General features: G+C 40.0%; 2 protein-coding genes across 7 annotated transcripts in view; one reads left to right on the top strand and one right to left on the bottom strand.

Annotated features, from left to right (window-relative positions):
* Nucleotides 1-790: 790 nt before the first annotated feature.
* DEK (DEK proto-oncogene) lies at nt 791-22902 on the top strand. 4 transcript variants are annotated; one of them, XM_055799707.1, is made up of 11 exons: nt 792-993; nt 2878-3027; nt 4740-4841; nt 5343-5452; nt 8106-8200; nt 10703-10823; nt 11986-12168; nt 12665-12797; nt 14867-15015; nt 16311-16379; nt 22569-22902. In XM_055799707.1, the coding sequence occupies exons 2-11, from the start codon at nt 2889-2891 to the stop codon at nt 22608-22610; spliced, it is 1143 nt and encodes a 380-aa protein (XP_055655682.1). In that variant the 5' UTR covers nt 792-993; nt 2878-2888; the 3' UTR covers nt 22611-22902. The 4 variants fall into 4 exon arrangements, with proteins under 4 accessions (XP_055655685.1, XP_055655682.1, XP_055655684.1 ...); XM_055799708.1 differs by lacking the exon at nt 22569-22902 and adding an exon at nt 17136-17323 and having other exon boundaries at nt 794-993; XM_055799709.1 differs by lacking the exon at nt 16311-16379.
* The window catches only part of KDM1B (lysine demethylase 1B), a 28283-nt gene continuing 24995 nt past the window's right edge, over nt 22058-25345 (bottom strand). For all 3 annotated transcript variants that reach the window (XM_055799706.1, XM_055799705.1, XM_055799704.1), the window contains one exon: nt 22058-24870. In XM_055799706.1, the coding sequence (XP_055655681.1) occupies nt 24787-24870 (84 nt within the window). In that variant the 3' untranslated portion in view covers nt 22058-24786. The remainder of the gene's footprint in view (nt 24871-25345) is intronic.

Here is a 25345-nt window from a genome sequence, read left to right as displayed (position 1 = left end):
TTACCTACTCCCTCCCAAAAAGCCACCTACCTATAGCTATACACACAAGCCAAAAAGCTACTGCCAGTGGCTTCGAGACAGTCATCAGTACCGGCAAGTTCGGGCTACTTCTATCTCCAACCTATTTTTGAGTACTGCTGGCTCCCACTGAAGGCATGTTAAGCCCAGCCAGGCCTCCCCTCTGGTTTGAAGAGTGTGTCTTAAACCCTGGCAGGGCACAGCACAGGGAGCGGGAGAGGGCCTCTGCTCTTTTGGGGTCCGCCCGTGACCCCCCAATTCTCAGAGGTAAGAGGGAAGCCTCACTCCTCAGCTCCAGCTCCTACTCCAGCGGCCGGTTCCTTCCGTTGGCCGCATCCCCTCAGCCTATCAGCACCGCGGCCGCGCCCTGCGCTTCTCCGGCACCCACAGCCGGGATAGAGACGCGGCCGTTACAGGAGCCGCCGAGCCCTCCCCCGCCGCACGGGAAGGAAGGAGGCAGGACCGCCGGGGCTGCACGGGAGGGAAAGGGTGCTTTGAAGCAGCACCCGCAGGACGGACAGATGCCGCCAAGGCAGCGCACCGAGCCCCGCCTCACGGCGCCCGCCCTGCCCCGCTCCTCTCCTCAGCGGAGTGCGCGGCCCTCGGGGCGGCGCGCGCAGGATGACGTCACCGCGGGCGGACGCTACGCACATCCACACGCCCCGCCACAGCGGCCCTCCCTGCGCGCGCACCCGGCCCCCCCGGCGGCCGCTGATTGGCCGTCGCCTTCCCGCTTCCTTCTCCTCGTCCGAGAACCCGCCATTTTGAAAACCTTGTTGATTCCGGCGGGGAGAGAGAGGGGAGAGAGTGACCGGCCGCGGGACGCGCGCCTCGGGGGCGTGTGTGTGGTGCTGTGTGCCCGGGCCCGCTGCCTTCCTCCGCCTTCTCCCTTCTCCTGTAACCGCCGCCTCCAGCCGCCGTTGCTGCCGCAGCCGCGCCCCGAGGAAGGAGCCAGAAGCCGGGGCTCGAGCTGAGGTGGGTCCTGCCGCCATGGCCGTAACGGCGCCCGAGAGCGCGCTCCCGCCTCTCCCCCTCCACGCCGCGGCTGGGCCGGGCCGAGCGGCCCAGTGAGGGGGCCCATGAGGGGCAATGAGAGGGGGCCGCTGCGTCGCCGGGCTCCTGTTCCGCCGCGGGGCCGCCGGGCGCCGGCTTGTCACCGAGCCGCCGGGGCCGCCTCCCTCCCGGGCCTCCGGAGCGCTTTCCGCCTGAGGTGTTCCCGGGCGCTCCGTGCTGGCCTGCGGCCCGGCGGCGGCAGGGGGCGGGACGGTCTGGCTGCCGCCTGGCTCGGGCAGCGGATGGCGCTCGCCGCTGCCCTCGCCGCCCTGCGCGGCCGCCCGCCCCTCCGGGCGCTGCACATCGTCGGCGCCGCTTTCCCCGGCCTCCTGCTCGCAAGTCGGGAAGGGACAGGTGGCGAGTCCGCGTCTGGAAAGTCCTGGACGAGGGTGGGAGGTGCAGTTGTGCGCGAGAATCCTTCTCGGGGCGGCTTGCAAGATAACCTCCCCCGGCCGAAAATACCCCCAGCTGAACCCTTTTTCCATAAGCAAGTCGTCCTCACGGACCTGGTTGCTAAAAAGTCTCTAGCTTTCCTGTTCCCCTTCTGCTCCCATTGAAAGGGGAAGGAAAAGCAACTTGTAGTACTTTGCTTGCTTTTTCACTTGTGCGGACAAGTAAAACTTAAGAGAGTAATACTATAGAAGTCAGATTACTACCAGCATTTCATTTGATGCTGAAAAGTAATACCCTGGAAGAGGTTTTTATGTTTGGTGTTTTTCCCCTAGTGATTTAGCAGAGGACTGGTAAACTGTCTTTAAACTGGTAATAGAACTCGTGTTTTCTGTCATTTGGAGTGCTGCTGTTCTCTGGCACCTGCTTATAAGCAGTTGATTTCATTGTTTACAGAGTCTGACCTCTTGCACATAGTATTGGCTTTTATATCAGAAAAAGAAAATGGTTGATCATGTGATATTTTTTCCACAAGGGCTTATACAACCGGTGCTGCATGCTGTTCCAGATCTGTAAACAGTGAAATATGTTGAAAGCTAGAATGTTTGTAAAATGAACAGATAGGGTTATCTGCCTTTATTCTCCTACTGTCAGAGAATGTCTATCTAACAATACTTGCCAAAGGGAGATACTTTAATTTTAAAGTTGACATTTAAGCCACTTCAAATGCTAAGAAATACTCCTCTTAAATATAACAAGTATGAAGCACATAGTCTTTTTCATTGTAGATCTGCAGATTAAAACCAAAAAGGGTTTTCAAGACCATAGGTGTTGCAGTTACTTGCATTCTGAAAGCACTGTTAATTTTTTCCAAATTGCTTGTAACTTTTATTTTTTATTTTCCTGTTCCCATTTCCCATCTAAATAGGTAGCTTTTCTAACTTACTAGGAAACTTTAATGTATAGCTAACCATGATCTGAACCGTAACTGTTCAGTTTGTAATATGGTGCTCTAAAATTGTGATGTCTTAAAACTTTACAGTCCTTAATAGATAACAGCATTAGCTGCTTTGAGTGGGTGTTTCCGAATGCTTTACAAAGAAAGCTTGGAAGGCTTGTGTGGAAAGAATTTATAACCTTTTAAACTGTTCTTAACTAGGCTAGTTGCAGAATGGATGGCAACTGCTCCTGAAAAATTTTATGTAATGCAGAATGGATGGCAACTGCTCCTGAAAAATTTTATGTAATGGGAGTATGCAGAATACTTTATCCTCTTAAAGAATGTGATCAATCACTAAACAAGCACTGTGACATTACTTCTGTCATACAAGTAGATACCTTTTTAAGAAACAAGATTCCTGTATTTTTCTTGTGTAATGCTATATTGACAATGGTTTCCCCGACTGCTTTTTACAGAACCGTATAGCATGTCTTCTGTTGCTTCATCAAAAGAAGATACAATGTCATCTGAAAAAGCAGATGAGAAGCAACCTGAAACTGAAAACAAAGCTGAGGAAAGCGATGAAGAAGAAGAAGAGGAAGAGGAGGAGGAGGAAGAAGAAAAGGGTACTTGTTTTTCCACTGAATAACTTGTCCTTTAAGAAATGCCAGACTTACTGAATGCAGTCTCTGGCTAATTATACAATTACCGTTTAGGAGATTTTGTGGTACATCTATCTTGTGGGTCATAACTCACTTCCCAGTAGACTCTTAACAGGCAACACTAGAAACAGCAATGCTGATGTTCCTCAGGAAATTGAAGGAATTGCCAGCATCCTAGAGATTTTTGTTGTATGAACTTCTGGGCGACTATAAGAGGTAGCGTCCTTTATCAAAATTATTTGTATAAAAAAGCATATCCAAAAAAGAATCCTTTATTGTCAGTAACACTCTGAAGTGATCCATGTTGCAAAAGAGAAGCTTGAAAAATCTTTGTAGAAAATTGTGGAGACAATACAGATGTCTTTGCTTAACTACTGTGAATTAATCTACTGGGTATCAAAATTTAATTATATTGGAGGGGAAATACTCCATTTGACTAATTTTGTCAATAATGATCATGGTGCTGTCATAGGACAAGCAAGAAAGGCAGGTTTTGTGTTGCATGTAATTGAAGAGGGTAGTCGAGGAATACAAGATGTGATGAAGGAACTACTATGCAAATACGTTAATTTCCATCATGAAATTCTTAGGCACCTGTTTGGCAAATAAAAGCATCCATGGAAATAGAGCTGCAATACGGTACAGTGAAAACTAAGTCACTGATGGTCTTGGATTCTTAGAAGAGCTGAAGTTTGTTTTCAGGAAACGTGGCAGAAGGAGGAGGGATTATGCTGTTGGGGAAACAATAGAGTAATCAATTAGATTTTTAGAAGCAACTGTTTCTTGTCTATGCACCAGCATATTTTACTCTGTTTTCAGCAGAAAGGTACAGAGTTTTGGTTGTTACAGATTTTGAAGCTGCTTTCAGATGTTACAGCCAGGGTAGCCCATCTGTTTAGTGCTAAGGGTAGTTTGATGTGAGGTCAAGTATTTCAGTATGAAATGTTTAGGTAAAAGCTTTGGGGTTTTCTCCAGACATGGTGTCATTGAAGTAATGATATGTATGTATACATTAAAAAAATCTAAATGTATACATTACTAAGCAGTACCAGAATTACTGGGAATATTATTCTTGTAGCCTGTGGCACTCATATTGTGCCCTGCAGACTACCACATTGTGTAGCCTTGTGAGATGTAGCTTGTGCTTCTGCCTCTCCTGCTGATGTGTGTGGGTCCTTTGGTCCGGTAGTGGGAAGGGAGAGTGTGTGCTGGCATGTTGGACTCTCCTTTTGCCCATGTGGTGGTAGTAGACTCCCTGGGAGAGCTAAACTGGGGCTGTGCATGTAGGGGCTGCAGCATCCAAGGAGACTGGGCAATCAGTGCCAGTTCTGTACCTCAGAAAGGCAGTGAAGGAAGAGGAGGATGGGTTTCTGAAAATCCCTGGTGCTGCAGTCTCCATTGTGGGGTGAAGTTCTCTTTAGGAAATGTCCAGCCTTTTCTTCAAGGTTAAGTTGGGTACAGGATTGTGGTCAAGAACTAGAGACTCCTCTAGTTATGTGTATACAGCTCCATAGAATCCCATTGACTTACTAGCTAAAGGTTTGAAAGCGCCTGGCTATACCGCAATCCATTTTTGGTTTGCCTTTTCAAAGATTCAGTGTTGTATTGCCTGTCCCTACAGTCAAATCTGCTCACATTATGAAAAATATTGTGCTTAAGGAAGCTGTCTCTTGCAGAAAAGAGTCTCATTGTTGAAGGAAAAAGGGAGAAGAAGAAGGTTGACCGACTGACCATGCAAGTGTCCTCGTTGCAAAAGGAACCTTTTACAATTACACCAGGTAAGTTTGTCCTCTCTTGTAAGAATTGTGAGTGTTGGGAATTATAATGAAACCTCTTAAAATATTCAATTTATTAAGTTAGGTCTCACCTACAACAAATTAAGAGTCATGATCCGTTTTAAAATAATAAGCCTATTATAATTATATGAAAACCTTTTTTTATTCTGTAGCAGCAATTTAAACCATAAAAGTTACGTGTTTAAACTTATCTAGAATAGGATCTTTAGTAGCCACCATTAACAAAGGCAGGAGCAGCTAGAATAAAAAGAAATGCCAAGTCCTTGTACCCTGGTCTAGGTAGTATCAAGTAAGAAAGATAAAGAGACTGTGAGGGTGCCTAATTGATAGGGAAAGGCCTGATTAATGTTTGACCTACTATAATGTCTGATGCTATTCTAAAACTTTTTTTTGCTTTTTTAAAAACCAGTCTATGTTTGAAGTTATAAACACATAGGTAAATATGAATGTCATGAATAGCATAATTGATTTTAACTGTTTCAGGAAAAGGACAAAAACTCTGTGAAATTGAAAGGATACAATTCTTTCTGAGTAAAAAGAAGACAGACGAACTTAGGAACCTGCACAAACTCCTCTACAACAGGCCAGGCACTGTAAGAACGTAAAATCAGTCTTGTATATCTGTTAGTTCTCATGCACAGTGAAAATGTTTGTAGTATAGTTTTTTACATTTGCACATGTGGATCTACTTCTTAAGTGTCATTTATTGCAAACTGCTTAGAAAACGAATACTGCAGGACCAGTTAAGCAAGCCCATAATTTTTCTAACTCCTGTAAACTACTCTTCCCTAAAGATCTTATTGAAAGGTGTACTGAATTGTGAGTCTGCTTTATAGAGTGAGTTAGTTATTTTTAGTGGAGAGATGGGTGGTTGACCTTATGAGGATGAGTTCAAAATAATTTATGGTTCATATGCTAAAAGCTGCTAGTGTGGATTATAGTCAAAATACTCCATGTAGTTACTCTGTTTAACATGGCTTTTTCTTAGTACTTCTACTTCTTTTATGTTTGAAACCTGTTAGTGGGTTTTAATACGTTGCTGCTTACCAAGTAATTTTCTCCTCTAGTTTGCACCAAGTAGTAGAAAGCAAAACTACGTTATATGTAAAATCTTAATAACTATTTTTGTCGCATATGTCTAAGACTATTAAAATGTTACTAAAAACTGATACGCTTTTGTATTTAAGGATAAAACTTAAAGAAAATATAATAGCAAATCTTTCTTGGAGAGCTTTTAATGGATCATTAATTGTGTCCTAAATTTCACGGTAAATATGACTAGTTTCCTTGTCATAAAATAGATGTGGAGAAAATAAGGCAGATTAACTTTTACTATTTCAGTACACTTACCATATAAATAGGAATTTGTTTTTAATCTCTGTGTATTTTGGAACCTTAGAACAGCTAGCACAGAAACTAGGAACTGGATAGTGCTATACACGTCCATACTAGCTGTAGGGTCTCAGACTACTGCTGCAAGTGCAGCGCTTGTTTAAATGGCAAAGAAAGACCTGTTGCCTTGAGTATTCAGAAAAGAGAACAGTGTATATTCATTAAAACCTACTTCTGTGAATTACGCTATTTATTCAGTATGGCAATAAACCAGACCAGAGAATTTTTGTCTTGGTGCATACAGAATTTTGCAAACTTCTGGATTTTCCTGCAGTATGTAATTGTTTGATAGAAAAGGTACAGTGACAGAACTATGTAAGTTTCTGATTTAACTGGCTTTACCATGGAAGTTGTGAAACTGCATCTATTTACCCTTCATGAAACCAGTAACGCTTTTCTACCATCTTTGGGTAGAGGTACCAGGGTATCATTACCTCAGTGTCTTTCCCACTTTAGATTGCAGATCTGAGACATAACTGTTTTAAGAGACTGTGTTGTTTATTGGTTATGCAACACCCTATAAAGAAACTCACAATGATACTGTTATTAATAATTAATTCAGTAACCAGTAATAATCTAATTAACTAATAGGCACACAACTATTTGCAGTTTCATAATTATGTGCAAATGAGGTAATTGTAAATTGGTACTTAATACTCCTAAATCGTCTAATTAGACACAACTTCTGTTAGATACAGCTCCTACCCTTTCCTCCCACACCACTTAATTGGTTGTAATTCCACCTGTCCTTGCTCTGCCCTCCCGCATTTAGTCTTTTGGACGTAGACTTATTGGAAAGTCCAGCTGGATTGCTGCAGCGTCCCAGTGGTTTGAATCCAAAGATATGAGAATGTTATTTGCTTGGAAATACATTGGTATGGTTTTATCCAGAACTATATTTAATCAGAATTGTTGGGAATTCAGAATGCTGTTTAATATAGTGAAGGTCAGATGTTGTCTTGTGTGCACATTCTGTATGTGCTTTGGATTGAAATTAACATTTTTAATAAAACATACCAATACCATCTGCAAATTTTCTCTAGGTGCTGGACAAAGATAATTCTCTTCGCAAAAGGAGCTTAGCTTTGGTAAAATTATAAACTAATGGAGAAACACCAGGAACAAAATTTGTAGAACTATTGAAAGGGAGTTCAAATTATTCTTGATAGTGTTAAAAAGATCTCAGAAGAATGAAGAATTTGGGGATGTTTTTTAACTTCTTTTTTTGGTAGATGGAGTGAAAACAAATAATTTAATATATCTGGGATCTTGATGGGAGTAATTTCCTATTATAAGGCCTGTTGCAATGAGAGTTCAACCCTGTTTAGGCTGCAGCTATAATGGTAGTTTTAAATTGGGTGGTATGTAAATGCAAAAAATGGTCATGCTAAATAAAAGGTTCAAAAGTACAGTCGTGATCCTATGTAAGATTTTAGAAAAGCAAGAAAATCAAAGCTACTTCAGCAGATTATATAGTAAAAGTAAAATTTACTATAACAAATTCCACTGTATAAAGCATGCAGCAGGCTTCATATGATCTTAGTTGTGTAAACCTGTAAATAATCATGCAGTACATTCTGAACGAGTTTGAAATGGCAGGTGATTTTACCTAGTAAGTTATTAAGAAGAATTAAAAGTATCAAGATTGCGAGAATTTAATTGTTGTAGTTTGGCTGTCATGAGATAAATAAAGGCATAATCCATGTAGGTTTTAACTTAAAGGCTGTAAAGTTTAGCTTTCTTTTAACAAAATGCTAGAATAGGTTTTTTCTTGTATGAAATGTTAACAAATGTAATTGGATGAAACCTTTCAAACCTACTTGCAATGGAAAGTAATTGTGTGTTCTGTTCTAGGTTGCTTCCCTAAAGAAGAATGTGGGTCAGTTCAGCGGGTTCCCATTTGAAAAAGGAAGTGACCAATACAAAAAGAAGGAAGAAATGTTAAAAAAGTAATGATCTCTATTGCTACTTAACATAGCTGGACTCATGCTATACACACCTTTTTATCTCCAAAATTTTATTTCAGGTTAAATTTAAACTTTAAGCTGAGTGGCTATTTCCTAGAGCTCTATGATCTGTTTCTGGACTCACTTTAATCACGTAAACTGGTCTCTTAAGAAGACTTGAAATGTATTAAAAAGAGCTAAAATGCGAACATTTTATTGACAATTCATACAGTCCTGGCTTTAACTATTGCATGCTATAGAGCAGATTCTTCTGCCAAGTGGGAGGAAAACATTGTTTTCCCAGCACAAGCATAGTGTTGTGAATACGTTGTGCTCTATTCACGGTGTGAGCTTACATCCTTCTGTGCCTCAAAACCTTCCTTCTTCAGAATCATGGCCATTTCTGCTTATTGTATATTAGAAATACAGCCTTATTGCTAGAATTGCCCTAGTAATTAGTCTTAACAAATCTTTTTTTTTTCTTTTTTTCTTTTTTTTTTTTTTACTGTCTCCATACATAAGCTGCTTTTGCTATTAACAGGAAAAGCTCCTGCAGTTTGGCTTTGGACTGAAAGGGTTTTAAATTGCCCTTGCATATTTGCACAGCTAATTGTAGCAAGTGAAAGAACTAATAACTTCTGCACAATTGATTCTAAACTTATTTTTTTTTTAGTGTTAGCTTGTTGATAGCGGGAGGGCTTCCAGAATCTGAATTTGCAAATCTTTCTTCCTCTGATATGCAGTTTTCTAGAGTAGGGTTTGTCAAATACACGTGAATCTAAAAGACAAACAGTCTTACGAGTGGGAGTTTTGACCATTTCCCACTGCTTTAATTGGATAATAATTGCCTTTATCTGCAAAAGGTCACAAAATAAAGTATTTTTGCATGGTTTTTTCGTATTTTCCATATGAAAGAACTGCTAGTTTTGTTACCCTTCAGTCTTCAGGAAATATTCTGAAAACTGGTTGCATTGTCACTCTTATATCAAGGTACTGAGCTTGTGTTGTGGTAGGAAGTTCTGCCACTGTTCATAGCTATGTATCAAACATTGCTGATGAGGTTGTTCATTTATTCGATGTGGTTGATTTCTGGCCACACAGTATGCTTGCATGTCAACATGTTTTAACAGCACTGAATGAAATGAATGAAGGGCAACATTTATTTTGCAGAATCTTACTGTTTAGGTTATAAACTAAAAAGGATGAGGGTTGAGGTTGTTGTGTGGAGTAGAGTTCTTGGATTTTGTAAGTCGGAACTACTTGCTCTGGAAGTTACTGACTCAAAACTTGTGTGCACTTGTTTATTGCACACTTGAAGTGCATTTTAAGACTTAGTACATTGTTTGCTATTACCTGCAGATGTACCTTCAATGCATGAAAAATATGAAAGGATTTGGGAGGTGATATTTATTCTTTGTATATATTAGTTCTAACCTAAGTTAAAATACAAGGATAAGTGCCACATGTAACAAGTCATAAGGAATTTTACTTAAAGCAGTAGTAGAACCATAAAATCCTAAATTCAGTCTACAAGGTCTTGAAAGTCTTAAATAGAAACTTCAGTGTTGTGCAGTTTTTAAATTTGCCAGCAAGTGGTTTTAACTCTCTAGTATTAATGACTTTTAAAATGCGAAAGACTGAATTTTGATCCTGCAGGAATACCTTACAAGTATTCATGTACTCCCAAAAGCTGAACAGATAGTCTGAAATTAAATGCTGCTTTAGAGAAGTTGTAGGCCACCTTGAAACAGTTGCACTGACTTTTTAAATCAACATGAAAAATAGGTTTCCTTGGACTTTTTGATTACCCGAAGTAGCTATTAAACTCATGAAAAGTGGTCAGACAGACTACTTTTCAGGCAGCATTGTACAAAATGAGTGAAGAGGGAAGCATAAGCATTTAAAGGGAGGTTACAAGTAGAATAAGTAGGGGGGTTTTGGTTTTAAAATCTCATTAAGCTTGCGTTGTGATGTAATACCCACACAGGATTTGACTTTTCAATACCAGTGAGACAAATGATAAAGTGGAACAATTGGTTTAAGGTCCTTTTGAAGTAAAGGGGGTGGATATGAGAGTTTCTTTTAACCTCTGTCATCATCAGAGGTACTTCCATAAAGGGATAAGGAACCAGAGAAAATAAAGGGAAATGTCCTTCCTCCTTTTAGAGTTCAAGTCTTGTACCCACTGGACTTTTTTTCCAAGACTGATTCTTTCTGGTGTGGTAGATGAGGAGAGATTCTGGGGATTTTACTTATATGTGTAGAGTAGGATATATATGTATGTGGATTTGGGAATTCTGTTTTATTTTGCTTTATGTAGTGGTGGTGGTTCTTTGCTTAACTATTGTTAAGACTGGAAATGTAGTTAAGTGTACGTATTCATGTTTATTGTCAGGTTGCAGACAAACCAGAGAGCAGCATCTAGCAGTCAAATGTTTCCTGATTGTTTTGGATGTGATACTGAATCTTTTGGGGGGTTTTGGTGTTGTTTTTTTCTTTCTCCAGATTTAGAAATGCAATGTTGAAAAGTATCTGTGAAGTTCTCGACTTGGAAAGATCCGGAGTTAATAGTGAGCTGGTAACCAGAATCTTAAACTTCTTAATGCACCCAAAATCTTCAGGCAAGGTGAGGTGTGGGTTGTTATACTTGCTTTTATAGTTCTGTTCTGATGAAAAAAGCAGTTTGTCTCCATTGCTTATTATTTGTTTGTTACCAGTGGTGATGTGATTGCTGTTCTAACTTACTGAAGTAGCAATGGCTTCTCAAAACAGAGTAGCTCTACTCCTGCAGGCATCCATAATGGGGTGAGGACTTAGAAACTATATGCTTACCTGTAAGTGCACTGGTTATATGGTGTTAGTGCACAAAAGTGTGTGTGGTCAACACATGGAGCTCATTAAGAGATGTCCATAGCCAAATACCCAAGTAGCTTCTGCTTTGTGGGTGAATGGAGTGGAATAGACATAGTATGTGAGCAGGAAATGACAAAGAAAAAGGTGTCAGAGCAAGGAAATAAAACTGACAGGACAGGAAAATAAGCTGTCATATATTACCTAGGTGTACTACAATTAGTCAAGTGTATGTGATCACATTTGGGAATCACAAAATGGGATTTGTTGCAAGGCTAGGAAAACTTGCTTTAACTAGTGTATGCTGGTGCACTTGATTCAGCTGCCAAGACTACTGAACTTTTATTATTAATGTCTTATCGGACAGTTTTTAATCTAAAAGCAGTACTTAAATAGTTAGACTGTTGCTCAGGAAATTAATTTTTCTCCCAGCAAACACTGGTAAGTGATATAAACAAGGACTCTGCCTCCTGATTTAGGCACATTGGTACTGAGTGGCAACAAAATGCAGTTTTGCATAAGACGTGACAGAATTCCTGCCTTTAAGTTTTCAGAAGAGTTGTCAGCTAATTTGTTACCAGAAGAAAAGCTTGCTTTTATGGGTTGGGAGGGCATAGGTAGGTAAAAGGTTCCTTTTGGATTCTTCTTTCTTGCTTCCCTTCCCTAACCCCCAACCTTTGAAGGTTTGTTTGGTTAGGGGATAGAGGGGGTGCTTAGCTTAGAACCAGAATTTCATCTTACTCTGCTCCATTTCTGTAATGAATTTCTGCTTACTGCCAAATGGTATGGGTTAAGCGTAGTACATAAAATAGTCCTGGATTTTGTTATCAAGTCTTAGAAACCTCTGTATTTGTTTTTTCATGAGACTTGAAGGAGTTTATATTTTTAAAATTCACTTTTGTATTCCTGCTTGTATTTCACACATCCCTGCCTCTCAGCCATTGCCAAAGTCCAAAAAAACACCAAGCAAAGGTGGCAAAAAAGAACGCAGTAGCACTGGAACAACAAGAAAAGCCAAACGCACCAAGTACCCAGAGATCTTGTCAGATGAATCCAGTAGTGAAGAAGATGAAAAGAAGGAAAAGGATGACTCTTCAGAAGAAAAAGAAAGTGAAGATGAGGTAGTTAGGATTGTTGTTTGTTTTTAAACACAGGGCTAAAAACATTTGTCTGCAGTTTGTCATTATGTGGTGGCTGTCGATTGGTAGTTCTTGGAACACACAGAGTTGGGGCGTTCAGTGATAGTTAACGGAAGGAATGGTTTGAAAGAAAAGGGATCACATCTGGCATTTAAAGAAATTTTCATACTTTCTTAGTGCATTGACTAAGTGCTAATCAGTAAGATAAAAGGCAAAGGTTCTGATTCTTGGATGTATATATGCACCTTAAAATCATTTGCTGTGTGTTGTTTTGGGGCAGACAGGATTTCAAACATAATTGATTTAATTTCTTGTATCATTTTGTGATGACTTTATCATAAAAATTCCCAATATCTAGTCTGTCTTTTTTTCTGTGTAGGGTTTGATTTGATACCTAGGATAGTTTCCGTTGTGCAAAAGAGGTACAGATTGTTTGGGTAGAAACTATATTTTAATCTTCTGTTTTTCTTCTTTATAGCCCCCTAGAAAAGCATCCAAAAGAGAAAAATCTAAGAAGACTACTTCTAAAACCAAGAAAGCTGTGAAGGGTGCAAATGTCAAGAAGGCAGATAGCAGCACTACTAAAAAAAATCAGAACAGTTCTAGAAAAGGTAAATTCTTTAAATTTTTCATCATATGTTGTCTTGTAGCATAACTGGCATGCTTCGTAGAAAGCAAGCTTTTTGCACCTGTTTGTGAAAGAAAACAGAATTTGGTGAATTGTTGGCTTGCTACCTCGCAACAGTAATTAAAAAAAAAATTCTTAGTTTGGGTTTATTTTATGTAATTTCTGTTGTGTACATATATATACTTTTTATTTGCATATAAACTGGAAGTATCACTCTAGATCTCCTTTCTGATGGAAGAACATTACCAAAATTCTATAGTGACTTCATGTGAATCTTGTAATTGATCCAGTAGTGTGTATCCCACTGTGTATGTCTTCTGTTCAGCAGCTTGATGTGTTTTTTGTTAACATAGATACAGGTTCTACATCCATCCTGTTGCTAATGACTTTCTCATATCTGACGATATAGTCTGTAAAAAGGTTTACATACGTTGAGTTTCATAGTACCTATGAAAAGATTGCAGCACTGCTGGTGGGGACAGTGGTTTCTTTCTAAGCAGCTTTGCAGAAAAGGGCCAGGGTGGGGGCAGAGGATTCTCGCAGACAACAAGCTGAAGGCGTTTCAGCAGCGTGCCCTTGTGATGAGGAACACAGGCAGCACTCTGGCTCTTCCAGCACATGTGCAGCCAGCAGGCGGGGGGGCGTGAGCGTTACCCCCCCTCCTCCCCGTTTCGCACTTGTGAGCCTGCCTCGGGAGGGCTGGGGCCGGCTTTGGGCTCCCTGGCACGGGGCGGGCAGGGACAGACCAGAGCGAGTCCGTGGGGCCACCGAGGTGCAGCTGGAGCAGATGCCAGGCACAAGCTGCCACAAAGGGAGTTGGGATTAGGGTTAGGGGAAGGCAAACTTCCCCACGAGGGTAGTGGCACAGAATGGGGCCTGGAGCTGTGGTGGAATCCTTGGTGTTGGGGGTGTTGAGAACTCAGCTGGGCAGGGCCCTGAGCAACCTGCTCCGAGTAGTGGCTTAAACCAGATGGTCTCCAGAGGTCTTTTCCCGCGTTAAGTTCTCTGGCACTCTGACATAACAGCCACGTCTCTGTCACAATTGTAGTATGAGTTACTAATACAGCATATAACCATACTGCAAACATTCTTTAATGCCAGCATCATCATATGTATGCTATAGCAGAGACATCAGATTAATTACCCTGCTTGTCACCATATTAAGAAAATGAACGGTTAAACTCTTAGGCATAGGGTTAGGCTGAAGTTCTTTCACAGCCTTATTTCTCGGAAAACTTGCTTGTGCTGAACTCACGGTATTTTCAAATTGGCTGCTGGCAGTGCTGATGTGGCTGACTGTGTGCGTGTGTGTACACTTTTTATCACATGTGAGTGTATATAGCTATATAATGTGTATTTTACGTAGAAGTTATAATCTATTCATAATTTCTTCTGTGTGTTTTGAGCGTATGCTTGCAGTACAAAAATCAAAATGTTGTGTAGGTCTTTCTCTAAGCTTATCTAGACTGTTTGACATCTGCTCTGAATTCTGTTTTGTTGGCAGCAGAGGAACTGAGTGGATGTTGGAGTCATTCGGTCTAATTTTTTTGCTGCTGCAAAAGATTGTAGGAGTGTCCTTTGCGTCTTCACTTCCTTTATGACTCTCTTCGTTTGTTGTCATGGTGTTTCTGGTAGCATGTTGAATAACACAGTATTGCAAAATTACAAGATCCTAAAGCACAGTGGTGCTGGGGGAATAAAAAATACAAACTCCTTTTTAAAGCAAATAAGTACTTTTTTAGGGCCATAATGCCTCAATTTAAATTGTTGTAATTTTTTTTTTTTAGTTTGATAGGTTTGTGTCTTATACTTTCTGGAGTACGTACTGATTTGTAAACTGATAGTTCATCAGCAATGATGCAGATTCATAAATAAATGTAGTACTGATAGCATTAGCTTTGTTTTGAAATAGGTGATCTAGCAGGTTGTCCATTTTAAGGGCAGACATCTGCATTAGATGTTTGGGGAAGTTCTGATGGCTTCTGTTTTGGAGGAAGAAAGCAGACAAATTGAAAATCTTTTACTACAGTTCAGGTTGTTCTTTGTATTTAGAAAGTGAGTCTGAGGATAGTTCAGATGATGAACCTTTAATTAAAAAGCTGAAGAAGCCACCCACAGATGAAGAACTTAAGGAAACTGTCAAGAACTTGTTGGCCAATGCAAATTTGGAGGAGGTCACGATGAAACAAATCTGCAAGGAGGTAAGCAAATACAGTTTTGCAGTTTCTTTTTAGGCAGTGGGTTGCCTGTGGACTGGCTTTTGTCGTTGTTTCAGAAATGGAGGCTTGCACTCCGCTCTGCGGTTCAGGAACAAAGTAGTTCGGCATTGGGCATTGTTTTACTTGCTTGTTAAGAGCTCTAACAAGGAGAGCCTTAATTTTAAGGTATGCAACACTGATACCTGCAACATTAGAAGTGAAGTCTCCAAAGAAAAATTACCTACACGGAAAGCAGGAGTATTACCTCCAAAACAACTGCCATATATTAAAGTGAAAATATTTGGCATTTTGATGACGTAGCAGCTTGCTACTGTCAAAAGGGGAGGGCTATGTCCTGCTCACCTTGCTCTCGTTCTTTTGCTGTCCTCAAGAGTCCCTTCAACTCTCATCTATTAGGAAAAAATGAACAGTTCTCAGCTGCATTCATGAGTTGACTCAGTGCAGCCAGGAATCCATTCATTAGCAGGATGGGTGCCAGGAAAGGAGCATGTGGCCAGAAAAGGGAAAGGTGGGAAGAGGTGACCAAAACACAGACGATACTTTTTACCTGTATATTTTCTACAGTTAGTTAACTCACATGTTTGTTTTCCTGGTACTTCCAAGAAGTTGTCTTGAGAAAATTAAAGCAGAAATTATTCTTAAAGAAAACTGCATGTTTATATTCTCTACAAACTTTTTGTCATGTGTATAGTCATTCTGGAAGTCTGAAATTTGGTGTACTGAAATAAAATATTCTGCATTGGTTGTCAGTGTTGGCATCTGGTTTTTGTTTCTTTGGTCCTCTCCCACCCAGTTAACCAAAGAATAGTTGTACAATAGCACTCAAATGTCGACTCTTTTATTAGTCACTTGAAAGGATCACAATTTTACTTATAACCAAAGAAAGAAATAAGCTTGGGGATTTGATACTTGTTCAGCTTCCTACAGTAATGTAGGTGTATCTGACCGCTTAGGGAGCGTGCAAGACGAAGACTGGGGGATTATTTGCCTGACATGGCAAGGCAGGCATTCTGATTTGTTGATGTGAGAAATTATAGTACCAGTTCAGTCAATGACCAAATGTAAAAAACCCACATACATTTAAATATTTAAGTGGTGAAAATAAGCTTGTCACTTCCCATAATTAACAGAGGGCATTTCAGCAGTTGTAATACTGGAAGTACCACGCCAATATTTGCCCTAATTTTATTTAAGCTTCTTCTATTCATACAATACATTGAATGAAAGTAATTTGAGGCTTGTGGTTTTGTTTTTGTTTTTTTTTACTTTTTTTTTAGGTGTATGAAAACTATCCTAGTTACGATTTATCTGACAGGAAAGACTTCATTAAAAAAACAGTCAAAGAGGTAAAAGACTTTATAATCGCTTCAGACTATTTTCTTAGCATGCCGCTACTATTACAGATTCCTTTGGTTAAGCAGAACTAAAAGCTATCGTAATTTTTGATGATACTTGCTTTCTGAAAGCTATGCATTTGCTTTAAATTACAGCCTTGGCTGCAAGGTGCACTATAATTCATGCACTGTTGACATACATTTGTAGGTTATAATGCAGGAGGTTGTATAAGGTCGGCAGACCTGCAGGCTCTGGCAATGAGAGAAGGCGAGAGAGGGTACAGATGGATCGCTGCTCTCTCTGTGTGCTCCTGGTAGCACAGTTATAGTGTTGCCTTTGAGTTTGCTGCACTGAAGATCAGGCTTGATGTAATGTATTCATGACAAAGAGTTTATTTATTGTCCAGGCTGTGGTTGGTAACATGTAAATTTTCAAGGTCCGTTACTTTTGCTGGCCCCAAAACTAAAAATGGAACTAGGGAAGTGAGGTTCACTTAGTGGGGTCAATAAAGTAACTTTTCTTGTGGCTTCATTTGCAGTTGTTGATATGTGGCTATCTAGAAGTAGTTATGTCTCGTGCTGTGCATACATGTGTCACTGTCAGCAAAGGTACAGGAGAGCAATTTGTCTGCTGTAGGGATGTCCTTGATTATTTTTTTTTGTGATAGCAAAAGTAGAGTGTATTTTCTTGGTAGTGTGATGCCAAAGGAGAGGCTGTATGTAAGTGGGTTGAGAGAAAGGAGAAAACTAACACACTTCTCTTTTCAGTTGATCTCATGATCTGATTTGACTGTGGGAAATGAAGATTCCTGGTTTTATGTTCCCATGGATTGGAAGATCTGATAGGCACCAGCAAAAGGAATGTGTATTACCCTTGTGGTATTTAGTCAGACCTGATTCTGCTGATCTAATGTTAAGAGTGTTGATGTAAATTGCTTTGTGTGTCTTTTTTTCTTTTTTTTTTTTAAACAAAACTGCATTTGATGCAGCTTTTAGTTGAACATACTTAAGTTTCATGCATGGCAATAAATGTTCCCTTTTTTATAGTTTTTGTACATTTTGAATTGCTTTGTATAACTAGATTATTAGGACTGTTGTAGCTTTTTAGCGTGGATTCCTAGCTTGCCAGGTGACTTTAAAATCAAGATGAAAGCTGCTTATCTACACATATACATGCAGAGACTGGAATATTGCAGTATTGGTTATAAAGATATTTTGAATACATATCCATTCTGAAAATAACCAAGAGTTAGTCACATGTTAATCTCTTTTATATTCTGATACATTCTACAGATGCAGAATTACTCTAAATCTAGATTACTGTCTTGCATGTGTAGGCACTGAAGAGAGAGCTGTCAAAGCATGGTTAACTAATTGGCATATAGATGTTATTTTTGTACTTTTAAAAGCCTTTCTGTTCTGTATATAAAGTTATTTCAGGTTTCTGTTGTGCAAGTCAGTTTTTTAATCTTGTTATCTTAGATTTTATGACATGAAATGTCAGCAGTGAGGCTGTGATGAAAAGTGGTATGCAGAAGTTTCACGAAACTACAAATGGGTTGAGGTTTTATGATGTTTGTTCCATCTTACCTTGTACAGAAATGAAACTGCAGTTTTATACTTAAACTTTTCAGTGTTTAACTTTGTACAAAAGACTACAGATACATTTGTTCCCATGGCTTGACACAGTAAATAAAATCCCTCCAAAGGCTACAGGAAAATTTCTAAAGTTCACTTGGCAAAAAATCTTTTACTTTTGTCTTGCCTTGATGGTCTAGCGTCTCCGAAGTTGGTATCCAAGATGTGCAGCTGGGAGGCTTGATAGGTTTGGAAAGCCGCAGTGGGGCTTCTGAGTCGGGCAGTGCTGACATGTGTGGTTAAGCTCTTCTGTAAGGGAAAGCTCTTCCGAACCTGAACCTTGGTGCCTCAACATGGACTATGGTACTGTTAAGCCTGCAGTCTCAAACTGTGGCCCATAGCTTTTCAGATCAAAGTGAACTCTTTGCATAACTTTCTGTTGTTTAGGTTTCTGTCCTCCATACACCTTGTTGCTAATACAGGAAGAGTCCTACGCTTAAAATCATAAGATGAATAGTTGCCAAAGTGTGGGCTGCCATTAATGCCATAAGCACAGAATCTCTCTGACTGTAGTATTGCTGGAAAGATGACAAAACATATTTTTTGAATTGTATTATTGTACAGTTGAGAAATAAGGGTTCACAAATGATCTAAATTCTGAAAATGTTCAGCCAGTTAGACTATTAATCTTCACACACTTTCTGAATTTCTTTGTGTGTAATCATTTATAAGAAGGCTGAATGTAATAGGGGTTTTTTTGTATTCAATAAATGTCTTTCACAAAAATGTAAATAAATTTTGATGATCTAACATTTGCTTAAATATAAAGAAAAAAAAAAAATCTATACAGAAACAAGGTGGTTGTCTTTACCTGATCTGGTAGAAACGATTCAAGCCTGATTTAGCAGGCTTCTCTACTTTAAAGATACTATTGCTGAAGTGTACGTTGTTGCACCAGGATAAGATTTTGTATCTTCTGGGAGGCTGGTTTTGTTTTGTTTCATTTTGGGGTTTTTCTCTGAACTACTTGGCATAAAGAACACTTTTTCATTTCTAATTAAAAACATCAGAAGTTTCCACGCCCCGCTTAAAGGGGGAAAGTTAATTGTGTCGAGACTTGTGTGATTTTCAGATGGATTTTCTACAAATACTTGAACTGCCTTGTGATTTTAATGTAAATATACCACTTGGTTTTAATTATGCAGGTCGGGAAGTGTTTTTAAGAGGAGTGACTCCCAATATAAACATTTTTTTTATAGTGTAAATCCTGATGAAAACTTAAAGGATAGTGTACTTCTATGGATTGTATATACACATTACTTGCCACTTTGGAATTGTGCAGATGGAATGGGAATGAACTCAGCATCCTTCAAATACTTTTAGATCTCTTCACTACAACTCAGTGTAGCCCTCAACAGAGTAAGCAGTGTCTGAGCTGTCTCCTGATAATCCATAACAGTCTGGCTGCAGCTGATACAAGATTCCAGTTCCTTCTACAACTGGGAGAAAGGCTGCAAGACAATACTAAAAGGGCAAATAAAATGTCCTGCTTATCCTGATGCTATTGGATTAAAAACACAGCTGATCAGGGCTTTAAATTCTATCAGAGATGTTCCTAAAAAACAGAAACTGGCTAAGTGGATAAAAGGTAACTGAATAAAATGTTCAGGCGTATACCTTTTAGGTGCTTAAGATTATGTCGTGACCATTGTATGCTAGAACTGTAGTACTAACATCTTGGTTTGACTGCTTACAGCGTAATTCCTGCAGTCCAGTGTGGTGGTTTCTCTGTTGAGCTGAGGTTTTGGTATCCAGTATTTTGGTCTGAGACTGCAAAATCCCACACCCTAACCTGGATGCCCCCCTTAACGAACAGCTGTTCGGGGGAGGGAGCTTGGCCTGGTGTGTCGCCCTGTGGGAGGAGGGGGGAAGGGCCAGGTGGGGAAAGGGAAGAGAAAATGTTCTGAGGGAAGAGAGGTTGCATGTCCTCGGGTTACTGCCCAACTCCTAAAGTGTGCTGCTCGGACACGGGTAACCAAGACAAAATGAGGAAGAAACAGCATGGCGCGCCATCCCGCTTTTCTCCAGGAGCTCTAGACTAACAGCCTTTTCAGACAGGAGCAGGCTGCTTATGGCATTTGTGTTCTTCCTGCACTACCCTGTCATAAGGCACACGACAAAGCCAGATGTGTGAATGTGTGGGTTTAGATGAGCCATGCCAAGCTGGCCTTGACAACACCCCTTTTGGAGGCCGGTGCTTAATCTGGCCAAATAACGGCCCCGGCAGCCAGTGTGCTGGTTCCAGTGAGGCTGGTCAGCTCTGGTGCTGTTTCAGAGAGGGTGGCGCATGGCCACTGGGGTAGATGTAATTATTCCTGTTTCCAAATCAGAAAGTTGACTATAATCAAGCAGCTTTGGCTGAGCTAGGTGAAAGCGGACATTTCAACTCCTGAAATGACTTCTAGTGGTTGTTGCCGTTATTTTAGTTCCTTTTAATTTAGGGGAAACTGGGGCAGGGGGAGGGAAGATGTGTAAGGCACCAGAATGCTGTCTGAAAACTTGCAATGAGAAATTTAATAAAATCTGTTTCACTAGCTGAAAAAAGTTCAGAAACATCTTGAATGCGGGCAAGTGCGTTATTTTCCTTCTGCAAAGAAGTAAGTCTCCTGCCTTTCAATTTGGAACTATTTATTAAAGTGAGTAGCTGGAAATTAGAGGTCTAAAAGTTTATTCAGATGGACCTTGACTTGCAGGAGAAAGGGGCTGACAGGAGCTTCGTAAAGGTCAACAAAAGCGAATGCAGCATCTGCTCCCTGGCGCGGGGCGGGCAGGGACAGACCAGAGCGAGTCCGTGGGGCCACCGAGGTGCAGCTGGAGCAGATGCCAGGCACAAGCTGCCACGAAGGGAGTTGGGATTAGGGTTAGGGGAAGGCAAACTTCCCCACGAGGGTAGTGGCACAGAATGGGGCCTGGAGCTGTGGTGGAATCCTTGGTGTTGGGGGTGTTGAGAACTCAGCTGGGCAGGGCCCTGAGCAGCCCGCTCCGAGTAGTGGCTTAAACCAGATGGTCTCCAGAGGTTCTGGGGATAAAGGATGGCAGCATTACCTAACCTGCCCTGCCTTTTCACCTGACCTTGTTCACGGGACCGTGCTTGGCTGCAGATTTGCTACTTCACTTCTCTGAGCTGCATTTTAGACAGCTGGGCTAAAAGGAAAAAACCAACCCCCCCTCACACCCTTTTCGTGAAGGACAGTCATTCTTTGGGGGCGTGTGGTAAAATCTACTGACTTGTCCTTTGCAGCATTAGGATCTTCTTCCCCTTTTAAAGATTGTTATTCTTAAAATGAAGTTAATGTCTTTCAAGGCAAGTGTCAGGTGTAATGAAAACTATTTCCTGCAGGGAGTGAGCAGTAGGAGAAGGAGGCACATCCTTGGGATACAGACTTTGAAGTGCTCATCCACTGCAGCAGGGCTGGGACAGGCAGGGAATCTTCCCCACAGTCACGCTCTCACCCGTTCAGACCTACACACGGGTTGAAATAAACTTTCAAAGGGGGTGGGAATTCATCCTTTGTCAAGTTGCCTGCAGTCAGACTTAAGTAAACATCTAATCTCCCACTGAAGAAGAACCAAATAGGTGTTACCAGAATTTGTCAATGTATTTGAATTATTTTGGGAGCTAATCAGGCTTGCACATGCTTATAGTGATCTCTGCTAGTAGGAACCTCTCAGGCCCATGATCCTACAAGGTGTTCATACTGCAGTCACTCAGGGAAAAGCTTTAGGTGGTTCTCTGGTGATTTTTCTGGCTATTTTAAAATCATGGGCAGCACTTCCAAACAATTACCATTTTAGTATTTTCTTCTGGGTAAGGAAGTAATGTGAGAGAGGCTCATAAATGGCTTTGTACACCTTCGAGGCAAAAGACACTGACTGTTATGGTGTTGTCAGTACTTGATGCTCAGGGAAGGCTGTAGAGCAGTACTGCTGAAGTGTCAAGATGTAGGAATACAGAAAAATGAAATCTTAAAACAATATCAAATGTAGCCACTAGTTTAAATTTAAAGGGGTGGGGGGGTGGGAGGAAACAACAAAAACCCCAAACATGAGCATCCTGTGGATACTTTCCAGTTTTATTCTGCTGCCGTTAACATAGTCACACAGAAGAGTTGAAGTGTAACAGATCATGCTCTGCATTCAAATATTTTTGATAACATTTAAACAAATTACTCAAAACAATCCCCAGTTTTTTATTTGCAGGGAAAAAATTAAACACAAAAGAAAAAACATATACATGCTTGAAATAAATTTTAACATAAGTATTAAAAACATTTTTGGGGAACATTAATTAAAGAATGAAGTCTCAGAACCAGCCTGATGTTCTCATACATTTCAAATGAACGTAAATTAAAATGGAACATACTTACTTTATTTACTCCTCAAACTTAAGTGCAGCACAACACAGTTTAAGTGCCTTGGCACCAAAATAATATACAAATAATTAACAGACTAGGCCATCGGTAAATTTATCATTTGTTATCCTTTTTTTAGTGCTTTAAGAAGTGTGCAGCAGCTAAAGCCCAATGTGACAGTATTTGTTCACGTCCATCTCTTTTTCTCTAGAATACAGCATTAAGCTACCTGCAGAGCTGTAGCTGGAGTTAAAACCCCGAGTACAAATTAACAGAATGGAAGCATGTGCCTAAAATCAAGTGCGTTCACACAAACTTTGGACTGCAGAGATGGACGCTGAGCTCAACTTCCCAGACACTCCCGACCTGAAACACGATGTGGTTATGTCGTTACTAAGCTGACTGTGAAGTTTTGACCGAGGTCAGCTGAAGCAGCCATTGAATAGAATGTTTTGGTCTTGTAGTAATAAGCTCTTTCCCCACCTCCAGAAACTCGTCACCTAACAATTTTGTCATATACAATAAACTGGGAAAGAAACTTTGAACTCAAACGTATGCAGCTCTTAATCTTTCTAGTTATGCTATAAATTGGCCTGTAATATATGAAATTAACAAAGTGCAAATGATTACTAAAAGCAAAATCTGATGTCTGATTATCTTTTATCATCAGAGGATTTTGTCTTGCTTCTTATAGCCTTTAAATTACAATTTAATACTTGGAAATACTTTAGAACTGTACATACTAGCATTTATGTAGAGGAAAATTATGAACAGTTACACTTTTCCTATTATTCCATATAATTCAGCTTTAAGAAGCAGAACAGAATATATATCTGAAAAACATCTAGTTATATAAACATCTTCACTTTGTAAATTAGAGATTAAATAAAGTTATTTAACAATATAGCTACTCTAACAACAAAATATTAGGTATTTTAACAGAAGAGTTGCGTTTATTCAGTAGGATTTTTCTAAAGGTTGCTTGTTGGTATTTTCCAAGGATACAGCTTTACGGAAATACAACTCAAAAAAAGGTTGCTGCATCATTCTTAAATGAGATTAAGAAAAAGAGCCTATGCATGAGAATTGGGGGGGGCAGAAATAAGTGCTTAATTTCCTTCCAGAAATAATAAGGTCTAGGCAGTAAAGTTACAGGGAAGGTCTGGGGGAAGAGATCTAAAAGTTGGTGGATTTTTTTTTTTTTTATATACCATTTTAGTGGAACAGTATTACAACACATATCCTGGTTGCATCTGTCTTATTTCTGTTGGAAATTTTTTTATTTTTTTCCCCGCCCCATGGAAAATCTACTGGGTAGATGTGTAGCCCTTACTGAATTACTCCCTCAAGTGTTGTTTTTTTTTAATAATACTTTAATAATAAAAGAAAAAAAACCACCTTCAAGTCAAAGTGCAAGCCACCTTGTTTTAGCCCTTCGTAAAAGTGTTAAGATTTTTCCTCATCCATCTTCACTTATTTTTTAAATAGAAAAGCTGAATGAGCTGTTAGGAACTTTCAGTCCCCCCCTCTGTGCACTCATATCAGTAAACAATTCCTCTACTCAGCCCAAATGAATTTGGAAGTTTGTTTTCAAAATAATCATAGAAATATAGTCTTTTTAAACTGTCCTGTTTCTACATTATCAGAAGCACGAAGCAAATCTAAACTTAGCCTATCCTTGTAACAAGAACTTCTCTGAACAAGTATCAGAGACAATATTTCAAAGTTTTTAAAAGTAATGCAAAAGTTAATTTTTCAAGTTTTCATTAGCTACAATAACCCTTCTATGATTGCACTGTAAACTGTTCCAGCCGTCTCATTTAAAGGAACAAACTTGATATTCCAAAGCCCACTTAGTGGAGGCTAAGAATATGAAAAATATTATAGAAAAGGTTATTGATTGCAAGTGGAAAAAGTTCTAGTTGAGTTCCTTCCTACAATCATTCTAGAATTTGTCTAGGCTATTCAGGCTTTTGGGAGCAAGCTGGAACTCCTATGAGCGTAATCGACCTGAGAAGCACAGTTAGTGGAAAATTCCCGTCACGGTTACTAACTGCCAGCATTTTTAATGCTGTACATTAACTTAGTCTCGTCTTAACTGGACCTTCTGAAATGAAGGTTTACAACAGCATGACTTGAGCCATACGGAGGAGGACCCTCAACAAAAGTTCCACTAGTGAAGCTGTGGCCGGGGATGCCAGTGTCACTCTTGCTAGTGATACCTTAGCTGGCAACCCCCCACCAGGCTGCATCGGCAGGGCTTAGAGGGGGTGGGGCAGGAGGAGGGAAAGGAAGGTGAAGATTTTCTCTTCAGGTACCATATACTATTTAAGTACCACTTAGGAAAAAGGCAGCAATAGGAAACTTGAAGATTGTTTTACCCACAGAAAACAATTCAAAATATATCTATAAACACAAAATTTCGGTACTTAAAATGCTGCAATTTTGCTTGCTTCTCGAACCCCACTCAAGTAAGCTCCTGTCACCGTCTGAGGAAAGTGCCTATTTGTGGCCTGTATTTAAAAACAAACAAACAAACAAAAGTTTCTAAAAGTATTAGAACAGACAGAATTTCAGTTCATAAGATCAGCTTTGTTTTCCTTAAGCATATACCAACAATTTTAAAAGCCACAGAAAACTTAGAAGGGATTTAGGAGGAAATATTTAAGACTTTCAGCAACTTCAAAACTTGCAAGCATGTCGGCTAGCAAAATTATCAGTTGCACTTAAGAAGGGCAGGTAATTTCTGTTTCGGTATAGGATGCACCTATACTATCAGCAGCATATATTTGTTATGTTACCTGCACACGGAGTAACAGAAAGACAATTTGACTAAAAATAGAAGTGGATTGTACAGTCTCGCCGTGTTCTGCACTTACTGGTTATGCAGTTCACTGCTGACCTGAAATATTTATTAGACTTTCCATGCCCAGTAATAATACAAATAAAGAGGGTTCTGTATCAATAAACCCAGAAACATTAGCATGT

The sequence above is a fragment of the Falco peregrinus genome, chromosome 3, assembly GCF_023634155.1.
Source record: "Falco peregrinus isolate bFalPer1 chromosome 3, bFalPer1.pri, whole genome shotgun sequence".
NCBI lineage: Eukaryota > Metazoa > Chordata > Aves > Falconiformes > Falconidae > Falco > Falco peregrinus.
This window is presented reverse-complemented; position numbering and strand designations above follow the sequence as displayed.